This window comes from Vicugna pacos, chromosome 25, assembly GCF_048564905.1.
Source record: "Vicugna pacos chromosome 25, VicPac4, whole genome shotgun sequence".
In the NCBI taxonomy this organism is placed as follows: domain Eukaryota; kingdom Metazoa; phylum Chordata; class Mammalia; order Artiodactyla; family Camelidae; genus Vicugna; species Vicugna pacos.
In genome coordinates, this window is record NC_133011.1 from 6,796,565 (window position 1) to 6,815,692 (window position 19,128).

At 46.5% G+C, this 19,128-nt stretch overlaps 1 protein-coding gene across 2 annotated transcripts in view; it reads left to right on the top strand.

The window, feature by feature from the left end:
* The first annotated feature begins 195 nt into the window (after window positions 1-195).
* Window positions 196-19,128, top strand: part of PTDSS1 (phosphatidylserine synthase 1) — a 59,966-nt gene continuing 41,033 nt past the window's right edge. The window contains exons 1-2 of one of the 2 annotated variants that reach the window (XM_072949483.1): window positions 196-500; window positions 12,004-12,095. In XM_072949483.1, coding sequence (XP_072805584.1) covers window positions 322-500; window positions 12,004-12,095 — 271 coding nt within the window. In that variant the 5' untranslated portion in view covers window positions 196-321. The remainder of the gene's footprint in view (window positions 501-12,003; window positions 12,096-19,128) is intronic. The other variant, XM_072949484.1, reaches the window with a different exon arrangement.

The window sequence follows — 19,128 nt, forward strand, 5'->3', positions numbered from 1 at the left end:
AGCCGGCCGGGGCCACAGTTTCCTTTCTCCTGTGCGCCGCTCCCCTCAAGGCTCTTCCACTAGGAACCTGAAGCCACCGTGAGTCCCTAGAGATGCCCCTCCCGGAATGCCCGCCGAAACGCGGCGAGCGGCGCCCCCCGCGCGAGGCCACGTTGGCGGCGCCGCGACCCCGCCCTCCTGCGCCGGTCCTTCCCTCCGCTCCCAGCCCGTGCTCCGCGCCAGACCCGGCCGCCCGCCCGCCCGCTGCGGCTCGTCACCTCCGGGGTCCCAGCCTCCACGGGCCGGGGCCGCCGCCGCCGCCGCAGGACGGGGAGGCGGGCCATGGCGTCCTGCGTGGGGAGCAGGACGCTGAGTAAAGATGATGTGAACTACAAGATGCATTTCCGGATGATTAACGAGCAGCAAGTGGAGGACATCACCATCGACTTCTTCTACCGGCCGCACACCATCACGCTGCTCAGCTTCACCATCGTCAGCCTCATGTACTTTGCCTTCACCAGGTGAGGCCGGCCGGGCCGCGCTGGGGGCGCGCCCTTGGGCGAAGGGAAGGGGCGGGTGGGGGCGCTGGCGGGGAGCGTGGCCGGGAGAGGAAGCGAGCTGGCTGCTCCTCGCACCCTCTCGCAGACCCGCCGCCCACGCAGCTCTTCCACCCGCCGGTGTCTCACCTAACACACCCGGCTTCCTCCTCTCGAGCTCCTCTGGACCGACATTCGTCCCTACCCTCCAATCCCGCCCCACCCCCACCGCTCTCTGTACCACCATTCCCGATACACCGCCTCGGGCCACATCAGGAACACTCTTGGGTCACCTAGCACGACCCCTCCCGCCGCCCCGCCTCACTTCTCCTACTGCTCTTAGCATCCCTCCCCACACACATCACGATGTCGGCTCCCTCCTCTCCAGCCCCCATCCCTCGCTAGCACTCCGCATGAATCATCTGGTATGCACCACTTTCAGCACATACCACTACACTGAACACACCCCAGTCCACAGCGTCTTCCACGCACCACGCACAGGCCCAGGTGCAGACCCCTTTCCGCTGAACTCCTCCAGCATTCAGCACTACCCGCCATGCACAACATGCACATGTGAGATGCACACAATTATTACAGTCTCTCCCATGCAGCACCTCCAGTATGCACTGCACATTCATCATCTAGCACGACCCTTCCCCCAACCTCAGACACCGCCGCCTGTACCACAGCACAAACTATCGCCTTGGACACACACATCACAGCGGACATCCCAGCACCGCCATACAGACACCAACCCATCAGACAGTGCACGCTGGATTCTGTTCATCACCTAACATGCAAGCGGAAATGAGACATTGTCAGGCAATTGTAGCAGTGCCCGGTGCATCCTATGTGCTATGAAAAGTGTTAAACAAAACACGTAAATCTCACATGCTATAGCACAACAGTCTTATTCCTCTGAAAACTTTCACACGCATACACACACGCATACACACACACACACTGGAAGCACTTCTAATATATACCTGTGCATAGGAGCTACCTGGCCCAACTCTTGGTGCCTGCGTCTTATAACCCACCTCACTGACATGTGGAACCCCTAACCCAGGGAACTGATTCATGTCCAAATGACAGGCACACCATGGGCCCTACTTAAGTGGATTTATATCTTCTGAGTGAACCTCTTTAAAGAAAGGAAAGTCATGCCTACCACACTAATGGTTTAAAAGACCAACCCAGGGATGTGTAGTTTTGGAGCCAGACTGTTGGTCTCAAAACTATTAGTATGACCTTGGTTAAGTTATTTAAGCTTTCTCTGAGCCTCAGGATCCACATGTGTGAAATGGGGGTTGAATATGTACTTACTTCATATGGAGTTATGAGAATAAAGTGAATACACGTGAATGCCCTTAGCAGGTGCACAGTTGGTGTCAGTTACTTCTCTTCCAGTGTATTTATCCAACAGCCAATGGTTCTCAATCCAGATCAGCAGAAAATGTGCAGGGGTATATTCAGTGGCCATGAGCATTGGGGGAAGCCTCTGGTATTTAGTGGTTGGGGGTTAAGGATGCTAAATGTTTACAACACAAGGGATGGCTTTATTCAACAAAGAATTGTTGCCTGTACACAGGTACCCATGTGCACATACACCCTTGTATACACACACATGCCAGTAGTGTCTCCTTTGAGAATCACTGCACTTTTTCAGATTTTCATAAAACTAATAATGTTCTCCCACATGACACTTGTTCCTTACCTTTATAATCCATTTGACTCTTGGTTCTTATTTTGTAAGTGTTCATTTATTGGCATGAATCTACTCAAAGCCATAAAGCATATGTAACAATTACTCTCAATGATTGAGGGATACAGTTACTATTATTGTAAAATCTTTTGCGGATGCTCTGCAGTGGGATAAGATCAGGCTTTTCCACAGTGTCCAACCCAGAACATATTCCCAGTTTTGGAGAGGAATCAGTCTTGTCCCTAATTATGGTTACCCTCAAATACTTCATCATTTGTCTGATTTTACCACCTAACAGCTGTGTGGCCACTTGATTTTGCTAAGTCTGGGTTTCCTCATCTGTACATAAAATTAAAATATCTTGTAATAATACCTCATAGGATTGTGTGCTGTAAGGGCTCAGTCCAGTTTTTAAAAAATAATTTGTGTTCAGCTCAGTGAATGACAGATAGTAAGTACTCAGTAAACATTAGCTATTTCTATTACTACATCATTTCACTGTACACTAATGCCTTCTCAATTGTATTTGTCATTGAATGAGGGTGTGGTATGCTCTATAACTGAGACAAAGGATAAAGACATTGGAAGAAAGGACATTGCTTTGCTTGGATAATGTACATGCCTGTGTCATGTTAACTTCAGTTTCACTTTGTCTCATGTGGGTTGGCAAGGATGGAATTCTTGAGGGAGTTTCTTTGAAACTAGCAAAGTAATTATGGTACTTTATTTTAAATAATGAGAAAGAAGAATGAGCAGTTTGTTTCAACCTTTTATCTTTAATATTATTCTAGGCCCTTTCAGAATAGATTTCTCTTCCTCTTTTCTAATATAGAAAGCCACATTCTTCTGGAATTTCCCCTTTACAGCCTATTCTGTTGAAGCAGTCAATAAATTCCAGCAGTGAAAGTATAAGAAATGAATATGAATTTTAACAGCTTGTCAAAAGTATACTGAGGTTCAGATTACGGCCTTTTCCAAAATCTGAGGTTCAAAAATGATCATAATTTTATTTTTCACTCATTTCGTAGAGAAGGAATCATGTATTAAGGAACTACTTAATAACAAATTTCATCTTATATAAAATCATAGGCACCATGAATAAAAGTACTTACTATGTCTTAACTCATGTTTCGCAATGATTTCTGACCCTTTAAACTGAGACGTTAGTAATAGCTCTGTCTTTTTCCATAAAGTTTGAAAGTAATGACTTCTTAAATGAAAATTACCCATTCTGTGCTTCCTTACAATGATTATTTCTAGTACCTTATCCTTATTTTGTAAGAAGATTTTAGTTGGATGACTGTTCAGTGCAATTCTTTCAATAAAACTTTAAGGATATGTCTTAAGATTTGTTTTTCAAAGACTAGTAGTTGAAGAGGGTAGGCGATAGGAAGCTTTTGGAGTGTCATGTTACCTGTATGTTGGAAACAGTACCCGGGTCATGTCACATGCCGCAAAGACAGCAAGCATTTAGGATTGCGAAGGATTAGATACCTCACACAGAAGCCTGAGACAAATTTGGATTTATCAAGTAGTTCTTTTATTCAACAGCAATTAGGCCAACGCACTGTGAAACCATAGTGTTTTCAGTCTCCAGTCTCTAGCACTGTCACTAACAGTAAAGCTAGGTGCTACTGAGTCATTCTCCCTAAGATTTGAAAAAGCTCATTTTGCCACCTTGTAGGGTAAGTATTTTTAGAAATTAAATACTTTGGCACATGTCTTATAAGTTCGTTCAGCCAAAGTGGGGCAAGGAGAACCTTTGTCTCAAGCTCCTAGTGCCTCGTTTTACTCTGCTTTCGTAGGTTGGTAAACTTGGAAATGTTGAATGACCTCAGTGTCAAAAACTCAGGCTTTAGATTTGAAAACACCAAAATGTGCTAAATCACAAACGTAGTGGCCTCCTCCCTCCTGAAGAGGCACCTGGCCGTAGAGCCATGGAATTAGTCTCTCCAGTGACACTTGTTCAGCGGAAATCATCCGTGACCGGGGAGAGCTTGCCTGCCTGCAGGGTGCTGTCCCAAGGGGTCACCCACTTGTCTGTGCTGGGTTTCTCCCTAGTGTGGGACTGAGGAGACAGAGGCGAGCAGGGACATGGACAGACTTTTGATTTATTTATTTTTATTTATTGGTGATAGGGGCGTCTACTTCATTTCCTTTAGCAGCTTTGGAGCGCCAGCTCATCCTGTCACGGAGCCGCGGTTCCGCCCTCTGTGTCACCGCCCTCACTGGACACCTGCCAGCCTCCCCTGTTCTTTCTCTTCAGACCGTATCAATTCCCATTAGAAAACATCTCCTGATCCTGCCGATTCAGCTGTCTCCGTCCTGTTTCCTTTATGTACATCGTGTTCTTTCTCCCAACAACAGAAGACGTGGACTGGAAGTCCTTGCTCCCCGGCGCCAGCAGGGTTAAGTGGTCGTCCTGAGCGGCTGTGTCCTGGGGTTGCACCAGCCCTGGTGGTGACCGCAGCGCACTGTTGGGTGTTGCCCTCTAGAGAGGCCCACTTAACAGCCAGGTTAACATTCTCTCCCTCACTTCCTATTTGAATCATTTGTTATTGGATTTAAATAAGCATCTTTTTACATCCTTTCATATTCTTAATTCTGGTGTTTTATGTCCCTAATAAGATTATAAGTTTATTGAAGGGGAAAATGAGTCATAGATTTCTTGGGGCTCTTCTGCAATAAATAATGAATTAGTGCCTAGATGCCCCCAAGTATTTATTTGATTTAGAGGATGCTTACCTCAGAGAGATTACACGCCTAGGAACTGCTGCCCGCTGTTTAGCATTTTAGATATAATTCTGTTACCAAGTATAATGCAGTTTTTCTTGTGACATAATCCCCTAGCCCCAGATTTCCATAGAGAAGTTAGCAGGTTTTCAGTCTGATTGATGCTGGAAGCCAGGACTCATCCAGGCAGCTAGGATGGCTTCCTGAGCCCTAGGCCCTGGCATCGTGTTTAATTTGGTTTAACAGTCTGCATTCCACCAAGCCCGGCCCTCTGCCCTCGTGGAGTTCATCTAGATCGTCTTCACAGCATCTAACTGGGCCTTAATAGCCTTCACAGTTGTCTTCCTCTTCCTGTGCCCTGGTTTTAGCTCAGCAAACGCCCAGCTTTTTGGAATAAGACACTCCCAGGCCTTGACTCCATTTCCCTCCCGTCCATCCTCCACACTGCTTTCCTGCTAACCTTTTAAAGACAAGATCATGAGCTCATCTGTCCCTGTCCCCTGCTCACAGACTTTCAGTGGATCCCCATCGCCTGTAGGAAGTGCTCGCTGGACCCTAAGGTCTTCCGTTAGTGTCGAGTAGGTCTGCTTCTCCAGCCTTGCGCCTGCCCCTACGGTGCACAGCACGCACGGCAGGCCCAGACGGCTCCCTGGTTCCACCCTTGGTGCCAGGCAGGCACCTGCCTCCAACTGGAGAGCACCTTCTGGTACCTCCCACGTAAGGAGCCCGTGGCGTCCCTCACAAGCCACCTGGTTGGTCCGCCTCCCACACACCTTTCTTGGTTGTTCCAGAAAGCACAGAGGAAGAAATGTTTATATCCTTCCAAACATTGTTTATTATTGTATCTCTTCTATTTGTTTCTATATCAATTTTTTGAGGCCAGATACCTTCATCATCACAGAATACACACCCAGGAAATGTTCAATGAATCAAATATAAAAAATCATTTATGTGGTAAGAACTTTTAAGAGATATCACTCTTCTCCTTTAGTTGATATCTCAGCCATAATTCTTGACAAGGATCATAACGTTTTATGAAATGAAGTGCATGTAATCTTCGAAGATAATACCAAAGCCAGTTAACATTGGTCCACCTTGTAACCTGGGACTAAGGTTTCCATTGGGAGGGAGGACCCTTAGCAGTGACTGGCCCCATTAACATGACCCTACCTGGGTGTCTCAGTTACAAGGGTTCATATTAAAGGGATGGAAAGGAAAAGATGGGGGGGGAGACAATCAACTTAGCAGCCTTAGGAGTCAGGATAAAGTGTCCGTACCTTCCTGGCCCCAGGGAGACGGCCTTGTCTAAAGATTCTGTGCTAGTGAATGGAGTCGGCTTCGCTTTCCCAAGTCTCCTCAGCCACTGCTTGTAGTCCATTGTTCAAGTTTAAGAATCTGAGTCCAGAACTTTTTCTGAGTGCAAACTTGTTTAAAAAAAAAAAAACCAAAACTCAGGGCTTTCCTTACACCTGCCCTGCTTTTAGGATGCTCTCCTCTGGCAGTTAACCTATATCCTGGTTGAAATGGGGAGGACTGAGGACTTGAGCTATCTGAGTACTTGACTGGTCCCTCAGCACCTGGACAGGAGAGTCGTCATCAGTGGGCCCTGTAGGCTCTGGTGCTGGGACTCTCCCTCGCGTTACCTGGGTCGCAGACCTCCTCAGCCTTAGCCCCTCACTCATTCTGGAACCCCCCATATTGTGAAGGCCTGCTCTGTGCCAGGTGTTGTGCTGAGCCCCGGAGCTGCTGCGGGTTAATGAGGTGGGACCTTAAATCACAGTTTTCCTGTCCTCTGTCCACTGGGTATTTTCACTGTGTATGGTCAGGGCTACCCCAGCGGGCTCCTGGAACACCTAAATTTAGCAGAGCGGGAAAAGGACTTTGCCTCCCTAAGCTTGTCTGCCTGTATCACACTGGTGAGTGTAGCGGTCTTGACCCAGAGCCAGCATTCCAGAAGCCCTGGCACCTGCTTGCTCTTGGCTTCTATTTGTCAGTGTGGGCAAGATAAAGCAAGAGCTCTATTTTCCTCACCCTCCAAGTAAAGATAAAATGCTCCCCGACAGAACTGTGGAGCAGTTAAACAAAATGCCCGCTGGGAAAGTTCTTTGGAAAGTGCAGAGCGCCGGAGGCTCAGGTGCTTGGTGTTAGGAGCCTCAGTAGAGCTGGGAAAGAGGTCAAGGTGCCTGACAGCATCGCAGATGAAAGCTTGAAGTTGTTTCTTCTTTTTTTGTTGCTGTAAAGCAAAATGTCTTGGTTGAGCAAGGCTCCTAAGGCCAGGAAGAGTCAGGATGGGGACCTGGCAGCCTTGACCACAAGTTATCATCTTCCCTGGGAAGTGGGAACTGTACTGCGCCCTCAGCAAAGCCTGAGGAGATGGTAATGGGGTCTTGTGTGAGCAATTGAAAATGGTTTTTTTGGTTGATTTTTTTGGTTTGTCAGGTTAATCAGAGACAGTTCCAGCAAATAAAAAACTTTTCTCTCTGGCCAAGGGTTTGCTAAGATAATACTTTAATTGTATATGTCGTGGTGCATAGTTCTCTGAAGACTCAAGACCATGTCTGTTCATCTCTGTCCCCAGTGATAGGTGTCGGCTAACTGAGGGAATGAGTGGACAGAAATCGGGAGCTAATAAGTGACAGTCCCTCTGTGCCAGGTGCTGTTCTCAGTCTTTACATGTGCTAAGTTATTTTATTCTCACAACAACCCTGTGAGGTGCAATTTTATTATCCTTGATGTACTGATGAGGAAACCAAGGCACAGAGAGGTTAAGTGCTCTGCCCAAGGTCACACAGGCCGAAGAGTGTAAAGTCAGAATTCTGGCCACAAGCCTGTCCTCCCTGTCGCTGCACCCAGCAGCCTCCTAAAGGGGGAAAAGCCTAGACTTTTCTAGACTTTGGAGTCAGTAAAATGCAGCATATGATCATTTACCCCCTTCAAGAGAACTAACACACAGAGCAGCTAGCCTTCCGAGGCACAGGCATACTGGGTGTCCAGAGGCCACCCGTTCTTGTCCTCTGAGTGTCTCTGGAGTCCCTAGTGTGGTCTTTGTGGCCTTTGCAGCCGCGTTGCTTTTCGTGCTGAACTGGGAAATGGCGGAGTCCCTGGATTACTGGGAGCTGACAGAGGACAGTCTGCACCAGCCTTAGTGAATGGCCCTGTGTGGTCAGCTTGTCAGGAGGCCGGTGTGGGTGGGCGGCCTTCTCAGTCATGCATTCCAGTCTTTGCGCCCACCGCTTGCAGGGACTGTTCCGGGGGCCCTGGGAACAGCCTCCGCTCCCAGGAAAGCCAGAGGGTCAAGCGGGGCTGCCAGTCTGATGGGACTGAGGTTTCCTCTTCACCACCTGCCCTCCCCTGTGCCCTAAATCTTTGATCACAGGAATTTGATCCTCCTGTACTGTACGTTTTCAGTTTTGCCAAAGACCTCACTGTCCATCTTTGATACATTTTTATTTCTAATTAGGCAAATAGAAAACAGCCAGCTTTTCAGACCCTCTGCTATTTTATTCAGATTTAATGGGCTTTTTTTTTTTTTTGGCTCCAGAAACTAGGCTCTTCTTTTTGATCCTGTCTTTCTAATAAAATTACTCAAAATTTACAAAAGTGCAGTTTCACTGTTTATCACTGTTCTTATAAATTTAATGTTGATATATAATTAAATTTTTTGACAAGTGGCATATCCATGTTGCTTGAAATCCAAGCTTTCCCAAAGGGTATATGGTTAAAAGTCCAATCCCCACCCCCCACCCTACTCCTCTTTTATCCTTTTTGGAGAAAACCAGTGTCACCATTTCTTACGTGGATTTCCAGAGACATGCTGTGCAGCTGTGAGCACAGGTTACAAGTTACACATACATACACGTGCTCGCTTTTTTTGCGGAAAAAGTTGCTTACTGTACCTACTGCTGTACAACTTGATCTCTGAAGTTATTCTGTATCAGTTAATAAAAAGCCTCTTCATTCTTTTTATGGCTGCCTAGTACTCCATTATGAGACGGGGCCATAATTTACTTAATCAGTCCCTTTTTGGTGGACATTCAGTTGTTTCCAATTTTTGCTAACACATATAAAATACCACAGTGAACAGCCTTGTATATATGTCATTTTTACATAAATGAGAATAGGTTTGTGGGATAAATTCCCATACATGGAGTTGCTGGGTCACATGGTATATACATTTATAAGTTAACATGTTGCCAGATTGCCCTCCATTAAAGCAGTGTAAATTTATACTACACACTAGCAATGTGTGAGAGTGCCTGTTTATCTATTTCTGCATATCTTCACCAGCTCAGTCATCAAACTTTACCTTTGTCCATAAGGTAGCTACAAATGGTCTCTCTGGGTTTTAATTTGTCCATCTCTTACCACGAACAAGGTTGGGTATCTCTTCACTCCACCTGAGAGCCATTAGATTTTCTGCTCTGTGAACCGTCTCTTCATATCCTTTACCCATTTTTCTATTTGTTTCTCTTTGTCCGTTTGCTGTTCTTTCTGTTAACTGATGCTGGGGCGAATGCTTTGTAATTAGGGGAATCAACCCTTTGCCTTCATGTGAGTTGCAGATACTTTTCCCAAGTTTATTGCTTTTCCTTTGCTTTTGTCACTGATTTCTTTGCCGTGCAAATTTATTAGCTTTTTCCTTTATGATTTCTGGGTTTTGTGTCATCCTTTAGAAAGGTCTTCCCTACTCTGAGGCTATTGTGTTTCATTTTGGGTTTTTTGGTTTTTGGCTTTTTTTAATTCTCTCATTTCTTCTAGAATTTTGTTCTGTCTTGTTTTTACTTAATTCTTTGAATCATCCAGAAAATATTTTGGTAGAAAGTATGACATATGGAACTTCATCTTATTTTTTTAGGCAACAGTTACTCATTTTAGCCGTGCTTTTATTTTGTAACTTACAAATTGCATGGCCTGTCAAACTCTCTTATGCCACCCCCGTGCACTTACTATGAATCAGATTGATGTAGGATGACAGCTAAGTTTCCCTGAGGCAGTTTGGCGTAGGGGAAAGATCACCATCTGTGGAGTCTAGCAGGCCTGGTCTTGAATGCTGGCTCTGCAGTTTCTTACTTCTTGGGTGAGTCACCAAACCTCTCTGAACTTTTGTTACCTCATTTGTAAGATGTGGTTGATAACACCTCATTTTGCAAATGGATTGTGACAATTAGAGGTGATGTCTATAAACTGCCTATAAACTGCCTGTTCAGGGCCTGGCACGCAGTAGATGCTTGAGAAGCAGGAGCTAGTATCATTGCTGTCATCAGTACCATTTCGGTCGTGTGATGTTGGTCTGAATGGGGACGTTGTGTCCCTGCCCCCGCTGTGGGTAGCTCTTCTTCAGGAAAAGCCAGTGTTCCTGGAAACCGGATATGGGGCTTCCCTGCATACGCCAGAGGGCATCACAAGTACCCCAGTAATGGCTGGGCTGGCATTTTTAGGTTGTGTTTATAACCTCTGGGCAGATGTTTCATTGTTAGGCTGTCCATTAAAATGAGATTGTACTTTACTGCAAGAGGACGTCTGTCTGATTCTGTAGTTTGGTTTTGTAATCAGATCTATGATGTTAACAGTCAAGTATTATTTGTCCAGCATTAGTTTAGGGCTGTTTGGCCACATGATCTAGGAAACATTTAAGATCTGTATGCTCTCGTATTTTAGAACCTTAGGTTCAATCCTGTCTTTAGTCTGGAAATTATTTCATTGGGTGCGGAAATTTAGCAGCCTAAACAGAAGTTGACAGTCCTTAACTAGGTGATTTATTATTGTTTCATTCCACACCGCTTCATATATATATTCTGGTGCTCTGGGTTTTTTTTTTTTTTTTCCTATGCAAACTTGGTTTTCTTCCAAGATTTTTTTGATTTGTAATGTTTAATTTTAATTTAATATTTGTCTTCTGACAAGTCTTTTACTACAGTCCTTCTTGTCGACTGGAATAAAATGCACAACCTAAAAGTTGAGGGTTATGTTTTATTTGGCGGATTTCCTGAGGACTCAAGCTCGGGACACGGCATCTCAGGTCACTCTAAGAGGCTGTTCCAAAAGGGCAAGGTAGAAGCTAGGAGATAAGAGATTTTGCAACAAAGACCAGGTAGTCAGAACATCAAAAGTTTACTGTTAATTAAAGAAAACCGGTTATCTCAAGTTAAAGAATTTGGTGCTTTTCTTTGTCTGGGAAGATGCAAAGGTCTGGGCTCAGTGAAATCATTCCTTGGATATGCACCTGGCTATCTAGGGTCAGTGTCCTGTTCTTCCATATCCTGAGTCCCCTCAGGGGGGCACGGCTGTGGGGGCTGCAGAGGCCTGGCTGCCTGCTTGTCCTCATCCTGCGTCCCCTCCCCTCACTGTTGGGGGGGGTGGCAGCAGCGGCTGATGGGGTTACACAGGAGTTAAATACAGTAGGACGTTAGAAGTGACCCGGCACGGGAGAAAGGAAGCTTATCTCCTTACTTTACAATTATGTTGCTTCTGTTCTGTGTTTAAATCTTGTATTTTTTTTCTCTTAATTTTTCTTTTAGCATTTTTTACCAGTGCTTTCTGATTACGCTACACTGCGCCGTTTTCATTCATCCCTTAAATAGCCAATTGCCCCAATTTAACAATTGACTATATAACCTCATGGCATTATGCCCTTTCCTTGTAATCTTATGCTTCCTTTCTGATTCCCGAACAGTTTCTTTGCCACAGTCCATATAGTGAAGTCATCTTTAGTTATCCTTAGCACCAAAAGGCATTTCCCCAAAATAAACCTTACCTTTTGACATCCTGGGTATTTTTTAAAGAACAGTGATTCTCAAATGCTTGTCTGAGTAGAATGTGTTTTGGTGTGTAAAGTTGCCGATTGCCTTTCATGTAAGAACTGGACTTTATTAATGAGATTGTACTATTTTTAGGAATGGACAGTGAACAGTAAGTAATGTGTGTAGTGACTTAGCTCAGCAAAATAAAGTTAGCCCTCCCCCAGTTTTTAAAACACGGGAACTCTTACCCCTTCTAGGCTGACTGTTCAGATCTGAGGATGAATACTCAATGTTCCTTTTCTGTTTCCAGGGATGACTCTGTCCCAGAAGACAACATCTGGAGGGGTATCCTCTCTGTAATTTTCTTCTTTCTTATCATCAGTGTGTTAGCTTTCCCCAATGGTAAGTGATGTTACCCTTTCTCACGTTTCTCTTGTTCATTGTGCCCTTTTGGGTATTTTTGAGATGCATGTCACCTGGGAGATGAAACTACAGAGGGTGAAATAAACACGCTGAGTGTCACAGGGTGGTGACGGGCACAGGCTTCGGAGGCTGACTGCCCGCTTCCCGGCTCTGTCTCTCTTTTTAATAGTCCTTCGTTTTCTCTCTGTGAAATGGAGGGAAGTATTCTCGTAAGGGTTAGCTGAATCAGTACACGTAAAATGCTCTGAACAGGGGCCAGCGGACTGTAAGCTCTCAGTGAATGTCAACTGTTACCCTTGTTGCTGTTTTTGTTATCATCAGCCGGGTCATAAAATACTCAGCGACTGCTCAGTTACTCCTTTTAGCTAAGGACAGGGTCAGTGCTCTAATGAGTATTAACTTAAATAATTTGTTGTCTTAAGTGATCTTTTATTGCGGTGAACTTTGCTGGGATATGAATTTTCATTATCAGGTTAAAAAGAAAAACAATTATTACTGTGAAATTTCCCCCTGTCATGTTTATAGACTGAGGCAAAAGCTTTTGTTTAAAAAGCTGACTTGGTGTTCTGCCACACTTGGGATTCATTCCTTTCCTCTGAATTGCCCCTTACAAGTTGCTGTATTTTTTCTTATTCCCCTTCAGTACTTTCTCCCTGGAATATTCTCTACTTACTCTCTGCAAGTGATTTCTGGATGTTCATTTTTTATATTCTGATTCTTTTGTGCTTAGGGTATTTTGTAACCGTATCAGTCTTTTGCGTGAGTTACGCTCCAAGGGCCCGACTCGGGTTTTAAATATGATGCTTTAAGTTGTGCTGCTTCTCTGTCCTCCCGTCTTTCAGTTGAATATAATGTGCCTTATAAGGAGCTCCTAATGAACGTTACTGATTGCTACCTGGTGCTGTACCGTGGTAATAGGGTTCTAATACCACTTCTAATTTGGGTGAGCACATGTGTGGGTGGGTGGGTGGCCGGGGAGGCAGGGGGGTCCCTACACCAACTAGCAATTGTTGAGCATCAGCTGGATGTCCTACAATTCTACTCAGTCCTGGCACTGTCTACCTGGAGGGAGCATCCACTTCCGCAGGTTAAGTCTCACAAGACTGCTCCTGTCCCCACTGCAAACGCCGGTCACAAGTCTAGGGTGTCACCTGTGCTTCTGACCGAATGGCTGTAAAATCAAAGGTTCCCATGACCTCCTGGGGTTTGCTAGAGCAGCTCACAGGACTCAGAAAACCAGTTTACTCACTAGATTACCATACTGGTTCATTACAGGGACTATGACTCAACAGCCCGATGAAGAGGTGTGTAGGGTGAAGTATGTGGGGAGGGGCCGGGAGCTTCCCTGCCTCTCCAACTGTGCCATCTCCCGGGATCTCTACGTGGTCACCAACCCAGAAGCTTCCTAAACCTCATCCTTGTAGGTTTCTGTGGAGGCTTCATTACCTAGGTATGACTGATTAAATCTTTGGCCATTGGCAGTTGATTCAACCTGATTCCCAGAGGTCAGGGGGGTGGGGCTGAGGGTTCCAACCCCTCTAATCTCGCTGCTGGCTCCACCAGCCACCAACCCCCATTCTTGTAGCTGTTTTCCAAAAAGTCACCTCATTAACATAACAGAAGACACTCTTACAACTTTCATAACTTAGGAAATTCCAAGGGTTTTAGGACTGTTCCAGAAAAGGGGACAAAGACCAAACACTTATTTCTTATTATGTAAGTCACAGCAGCATGCAGGGCAAGTCCTTCAGGCTTTCCAAAATGGTGGCATCGGAATTTTGTTCTGTATTGTGGTTTTGCTGGTAGCATAATAATCCGACCAGTAAAAATATGATTCTGTGCCCTGCAGGTAACAGGTTGTTCTAGATCACCAAGTTACTTGACAACTGAGTTTAGTTCTCCAATCACTCATGCTTTTAGATTAAAATTTACTTATTTATTTATTTACCTACTTACTTACTTACTTGTGAAAACCTTTTAAGACGTGAAAACCTGTGTAGCAAGCTGCCTCAACAGGGTCCGTACACCGAGCAACTTAACCAAAGAGTCATCCTGTAGCAGAACCTTCTCCAGCCGTGAGCCTACGAAACCAATCAAGTCCTTGTTGTGGCACATGGTGATTCTTGTCGGTGACATGGTGACGTGTGTTGGTAAAAGAATTTACCGGAGATCAAGTATGAGGATAGAAGGGGAGTCTATTAGGAGTGCACTGCCAGAGACGACAGCCGGCCGCACGGAAGAGAGGTGTCTGTGTGAGCGCCGAGGGCCGGTTGCTGGGGTGTTTTATCAGGCCGGGTCACAAGGTGCCTGATCATCTTGTACACACGTTTCTGATTGATTGTAGGCGAGGTGTAAGAGGTTTAGGGGCCGTGAAGGGCAGTGGGGTCTGTGACTCTGATACGTAGGCATTAGCTGTCAGTTTGCTAGGGAAACACACCCAGCAAAGAATGTCAGACATCTGAGAGCCCAGAAATGGGGGTCGTTGGACTTTGAAGGACGTCAGTTGGCCCCACAGTTCTGTGCTTCTGGAGTGCAGTCATGGGCCAGGCACAGGGTAGACATCTCCATTCCAAATGGGAGGAACAGGAACAAAGGAAGGGATGACAAGTCCCAGGCAGGTCAGACTGTGAGATCTCAAGGCTCGAGCATAATCCTCTTTGGCTTGATATTCCTTCCAGACCATCTGGGCCAGTGGTCTGCCTCGCAGCTCTGCCCGGTGGGGGTCAGATCCCCACGGCTCCTGGGGGCTCTTCCCGTGACTGTGCCAAGCGTTGGTCTCGCCCTTTGAAGCCAAGGTGGATGCAGTCCTCCCCTCCCCCATGCCCTGTGGTAGAAGTGACAGCCCGATGATCTCTGAGTCACCTTGGGGTCCTTCTTCCCTTTGTCTTGAAGAGCAGCAAGCGTTCACAGCCAGTAGGTCTGTGGTTTGGCCCCGTAGGGTTCAGGACATCGAACAGTCTTTACCTTGGGGGTTAGGATTTCAACATGTGAATTTTGGGGGGACAGAAACATTCAGTCCATAGTGTGAAGGAAAAACCGGGCTGATCTAACAAGATAACTCACAAGTCTAGGAATGTGAAGGAGAGGCTGGGCTGGGCTAACAAGATAACTCACAAATCTAAGTATTGGAATACTGATCTGAGTTCTGCTAGACTAACTTGTAAATCTAGGTTAATTAGTGTTGGTTTGCTGTTCATGTTTTTTGCTAGCCAGCTGGGTTTTCAAACATACATATCTGGCTTTGGAATGTTGGTTTGCTGCCTCCCCGCCTCCACTTTTGTGATGATAATGCTGCTGCTAAAGCTGTTCCATGCCTGCTGGCCGAATACCCCAAGCTTGCACTTTACCCTATAAAACCTCATGTGCACGTCTTGGAGGTGCTCAGAGCTTCGGAGCAGAAGCCCCTCTGAGCCCGCCGGCGTAATACATCTGAGTATTCCAACCCTCCGAGTGGTGCTTGTTTCTTGGCTGGCCTGTCGTTTCCGTAACAATAGCACCTGAGTACCTTATGCAGATATGACAGACAGCGTTTGGCCTTTCCTCAACCATTGGGAGTTCTGCTAACACACAGTTATTGGGGTGTGAAGATAAGATATTCATGATATGGCTAGGTCATGGAATGAAGGGGGGTTGACCCTGCTATGGAATTCACTTTATAGGAAAAGTCCCCAGTGTCAAACAGCCTTTTTTTTTTTTTTAAAGCTATTTGCCAGCTTTCTTTTCTGTCCCACTTCCAACACACAAAATCTCAGAATTTTAGGGAGAGCTTGGACATTATGGAACCCATCCCCTCTGTCAAGGGTGCTAGAGGACAGCCTGCGTGGCCAGTTGGGGCATCAGGCATTTTCCATACGTTGGAACCACCACAGGCTGTGAGTGGCCCCCCTGAGCTGGAACCTGGCCTTACAAAGGTGGTGTAAGAATACAGCCCAAAGCAAGGAAGTGGTGAGCTGCGTCTCAGGTTGGGTACCAATACAAGGCCTCCGGCCACCGAAGCCCCGAGGGAAGATGAGGAGGTGACATTTCAGGTAGTGGTCACTGCTGCCCTCCCACAGCCTTCTGCATCCTGTGGAGATCTGCTGCTTGATTCCCTGCCGTCACTCAACGCCCTGTCCCTTGTTGACCTGTGACCTCTGTTCCCATTTCTTTCACATCTCATCTGGCCCCTATCACCTTTTTCTTTGTTTTAAATCAGCCAATCAGAGCATAGTACCTGCTCAGGAAAGCGATCAATCCAAAGAGACCGAGTCTGCAAGTCTTCAGCCTTCTTGGGCTGTGTGTTAACTGTTGCTTTGTTCCCAAGGGTTAGTTCTTCACAGCTCTGAAGGTTTCTTTTTTGCTATATATATATTTTTTAATTTAAACTTGCTATTTCTGAGCCATTTTCGAAGTTCGGGGGATTCCATCTACTGAACGTAACATTTTGTGTGATTTCTGCTGATTTCTCCTCTCTTCCCTGATGACATCCTCGAGTCTTCAGCGTCCACTTAACTGGCTCAGTCTGTCATTTGGGACTGGGCTTTTGTTTTCCTCTGGAAAGATAAAAGTTGTTTGTTTTATGCTTTTCTTATCCTGGCTGGCTGCCCGGCCTTTGTGAGACATACAAAGTGGGGAGGACCCGCGGGGCTCATCGGGTTCAGCCTGCTCGGCTTACAGCTGAGAAAGCTGAACCCAAGGTCGTCAGTCGTCCCCAGGCCGCCACCAGCCCCTGCTGCCAGCCTGGTGTTAGGGCCCGTCTCCCGCGCGTTCCTGGTCCATCGCCCTGGTCTTTCAGGGCCCATCGTGAGATGTTTCGTCTCTGTCTTCTCTAGGTTTTGGTCTCCCTCTGCTTCTCCGTCCCCCGTCAGTCTCTGGGTTCTTCTTTCCCAGGAGCGCAGTCTTAGGGTGGCTGGGCTGCGCCTACTGTGCTTTGGATCCCACGCCCTGTGGGCGGTGGTGGTGCCCCCTCTCCCCTGTTCCCCAGATGTCACCCAGCGGATTGGTGTGACCCTTCCCCTGCCTCCTGTGTGTGGGCTTACACGCCACACTGGTCTGTAGTGAAACAGGCCAAAGAGAAGGTCTCAGATGGAGAAAAGGACAAAGTCCGTTCCGGAGTCTGTGTAGGGAGGATTAGGACGTCGGGGAGGCAGTGCTCGCCGGGCTCTCTTGCAGCCACGTGTACAAAGCAGACACCGTGTCCACCTTGTTGTCTAAAGATCCATGTACTCACACTTCACATAACAGTAGGAAAACTCTTAAGTTTTCCACATTAAAGAGTGCCTGATTGAATATTTTTACACTGGGGGTGGCTTTGGGAGGTCCCATAGAGATGATGGGGCAGCTGGCATGGCCACGGGGACAGGGTGCCCCCCTCCCTCCGCCCAGAGCTGGCATTCAGGCTCCGGCCTGTCCAGGAGCCAGGATGCTAGGTGGGTGCTTCTCAGAGAGGAGCGGACACACCTCTTCTTGTTCTGATCTTGTCAACTTGTCTTCCACTCTCCCCATCCTTGGCAGGGATCCTCAAGCAAGTCATGAAATGAATGGGAGAGACGGAGCGTAGTGTCTGCCTTCTCCTTGAAAGGCAGCTCGGGGGAGGTGCCTGCAGTGGGTGGCATTCCCAGAATGTTTCTGTTTTGGCAACTTCAAATGCATTTACCCTTGACTGGGAAAGGCTGCCCTGAATGTTGAGGTACAGGCCAAAGTTTGATGGTGTCCGTGTGTCTCGTGTACGTGAGTTCATAATGCTGTGTGTGTGCTAGAATTGGTCAACTCCTACAGGAAGGGGCCCTCTGGTTCTTTTTGACCAGAGTCTGAACAACACAGAAGGCCACTGACTTTCTCAGTAAGGTTTATAACAGTCAGGATGCTTTTGTCCATAAGTAATAGGAAACCTGTTTCAAAAAGGATTAAAGAATAAATAAAATGTTTGCTTTTTTATGTGACAAGAAGTTCTCATATAACATGGTGCCGGGGTTGGCCAATTCAGCAACTCAGTGACTTGCAAAGACCCGAGTTCTCTACCTCTTTCTGCTCTACCATCCTCAGCAGGACACCCTGCTTCACTGCCCTCACGATCTTGAGACAGCTGGTGCCCGGCTGACGGATGGTCCTGGACAGTGTCCAGCAGAAGAGGAAGTCGTGTCTCCCTGTGCATCTTTTTAGGATTGAAGAGGCCTTTTCTGAAACCCTGCAGCACACTTGCCCTCAGTCTCCTTTGGTTAGGATTAGGCCCCATGCCTCTTCTCCAGCCGGACCTGAGGACAGGCGTTTACAGTGCCCGGAGGACTTCATAGACACACCAGAGATCTTCAGTAGGTCTTCACTGAAAGAGTAAAAGAGAAACAGGATTCCTCCATTGGCTTAGAATTTGTCACTGAGTTATATGGGAGAGGAGTGGAGACTCAAACAGACTTTTATTTGACAGTGAGTGCCTGCGGTTGGTTCTAGAGTTCTCTCCTTCAGTCCTATCAATGGACAAGGAGGGAGAGAGCCCCAGGGAGACCAGGGAAGGAGAGGGTCTGATACCCACACACACTTCTTTCCTGCCATCTTCTCGCCCATTGTCTTTTGATTCCCTTGAAAAAAATATTTTAAATGCTACTTCCATCTCATAGCAACTGACACTGGAGTGTGAGTGTAATTTGAACTGGACCACTGTATCATTGGAGTGTAATTATAACTGCATCACCCTATCACTGGAGTGAAATTTAGAAACATGTTGAGTCTCCAGTTGGCTGTGAGATTTCTTTCAACAGGTGACCTCTGTGTGCTTTTCCAGCTTCTGGGGACCTCCATGGACTGTTCTTCCTCCTTCCCAGATCGCCCACGCCTTCTCTTGCACCCCCAGTGCCCAGCTCATAGTAGCTTCTCAGTAAATATGAATTAAGCAATGAATCTGCCAGGAAATAGTTCACAGAATTAGCCATCTCTTTTCTTTTCCTCGTCTGCAGGAGGAACACCATTCAGCAGTTCTTCAGGTATTTTGAGGAGACTGAGATACTAGTGTTTCTTGATTTTCCTGAGTTTATCTTTC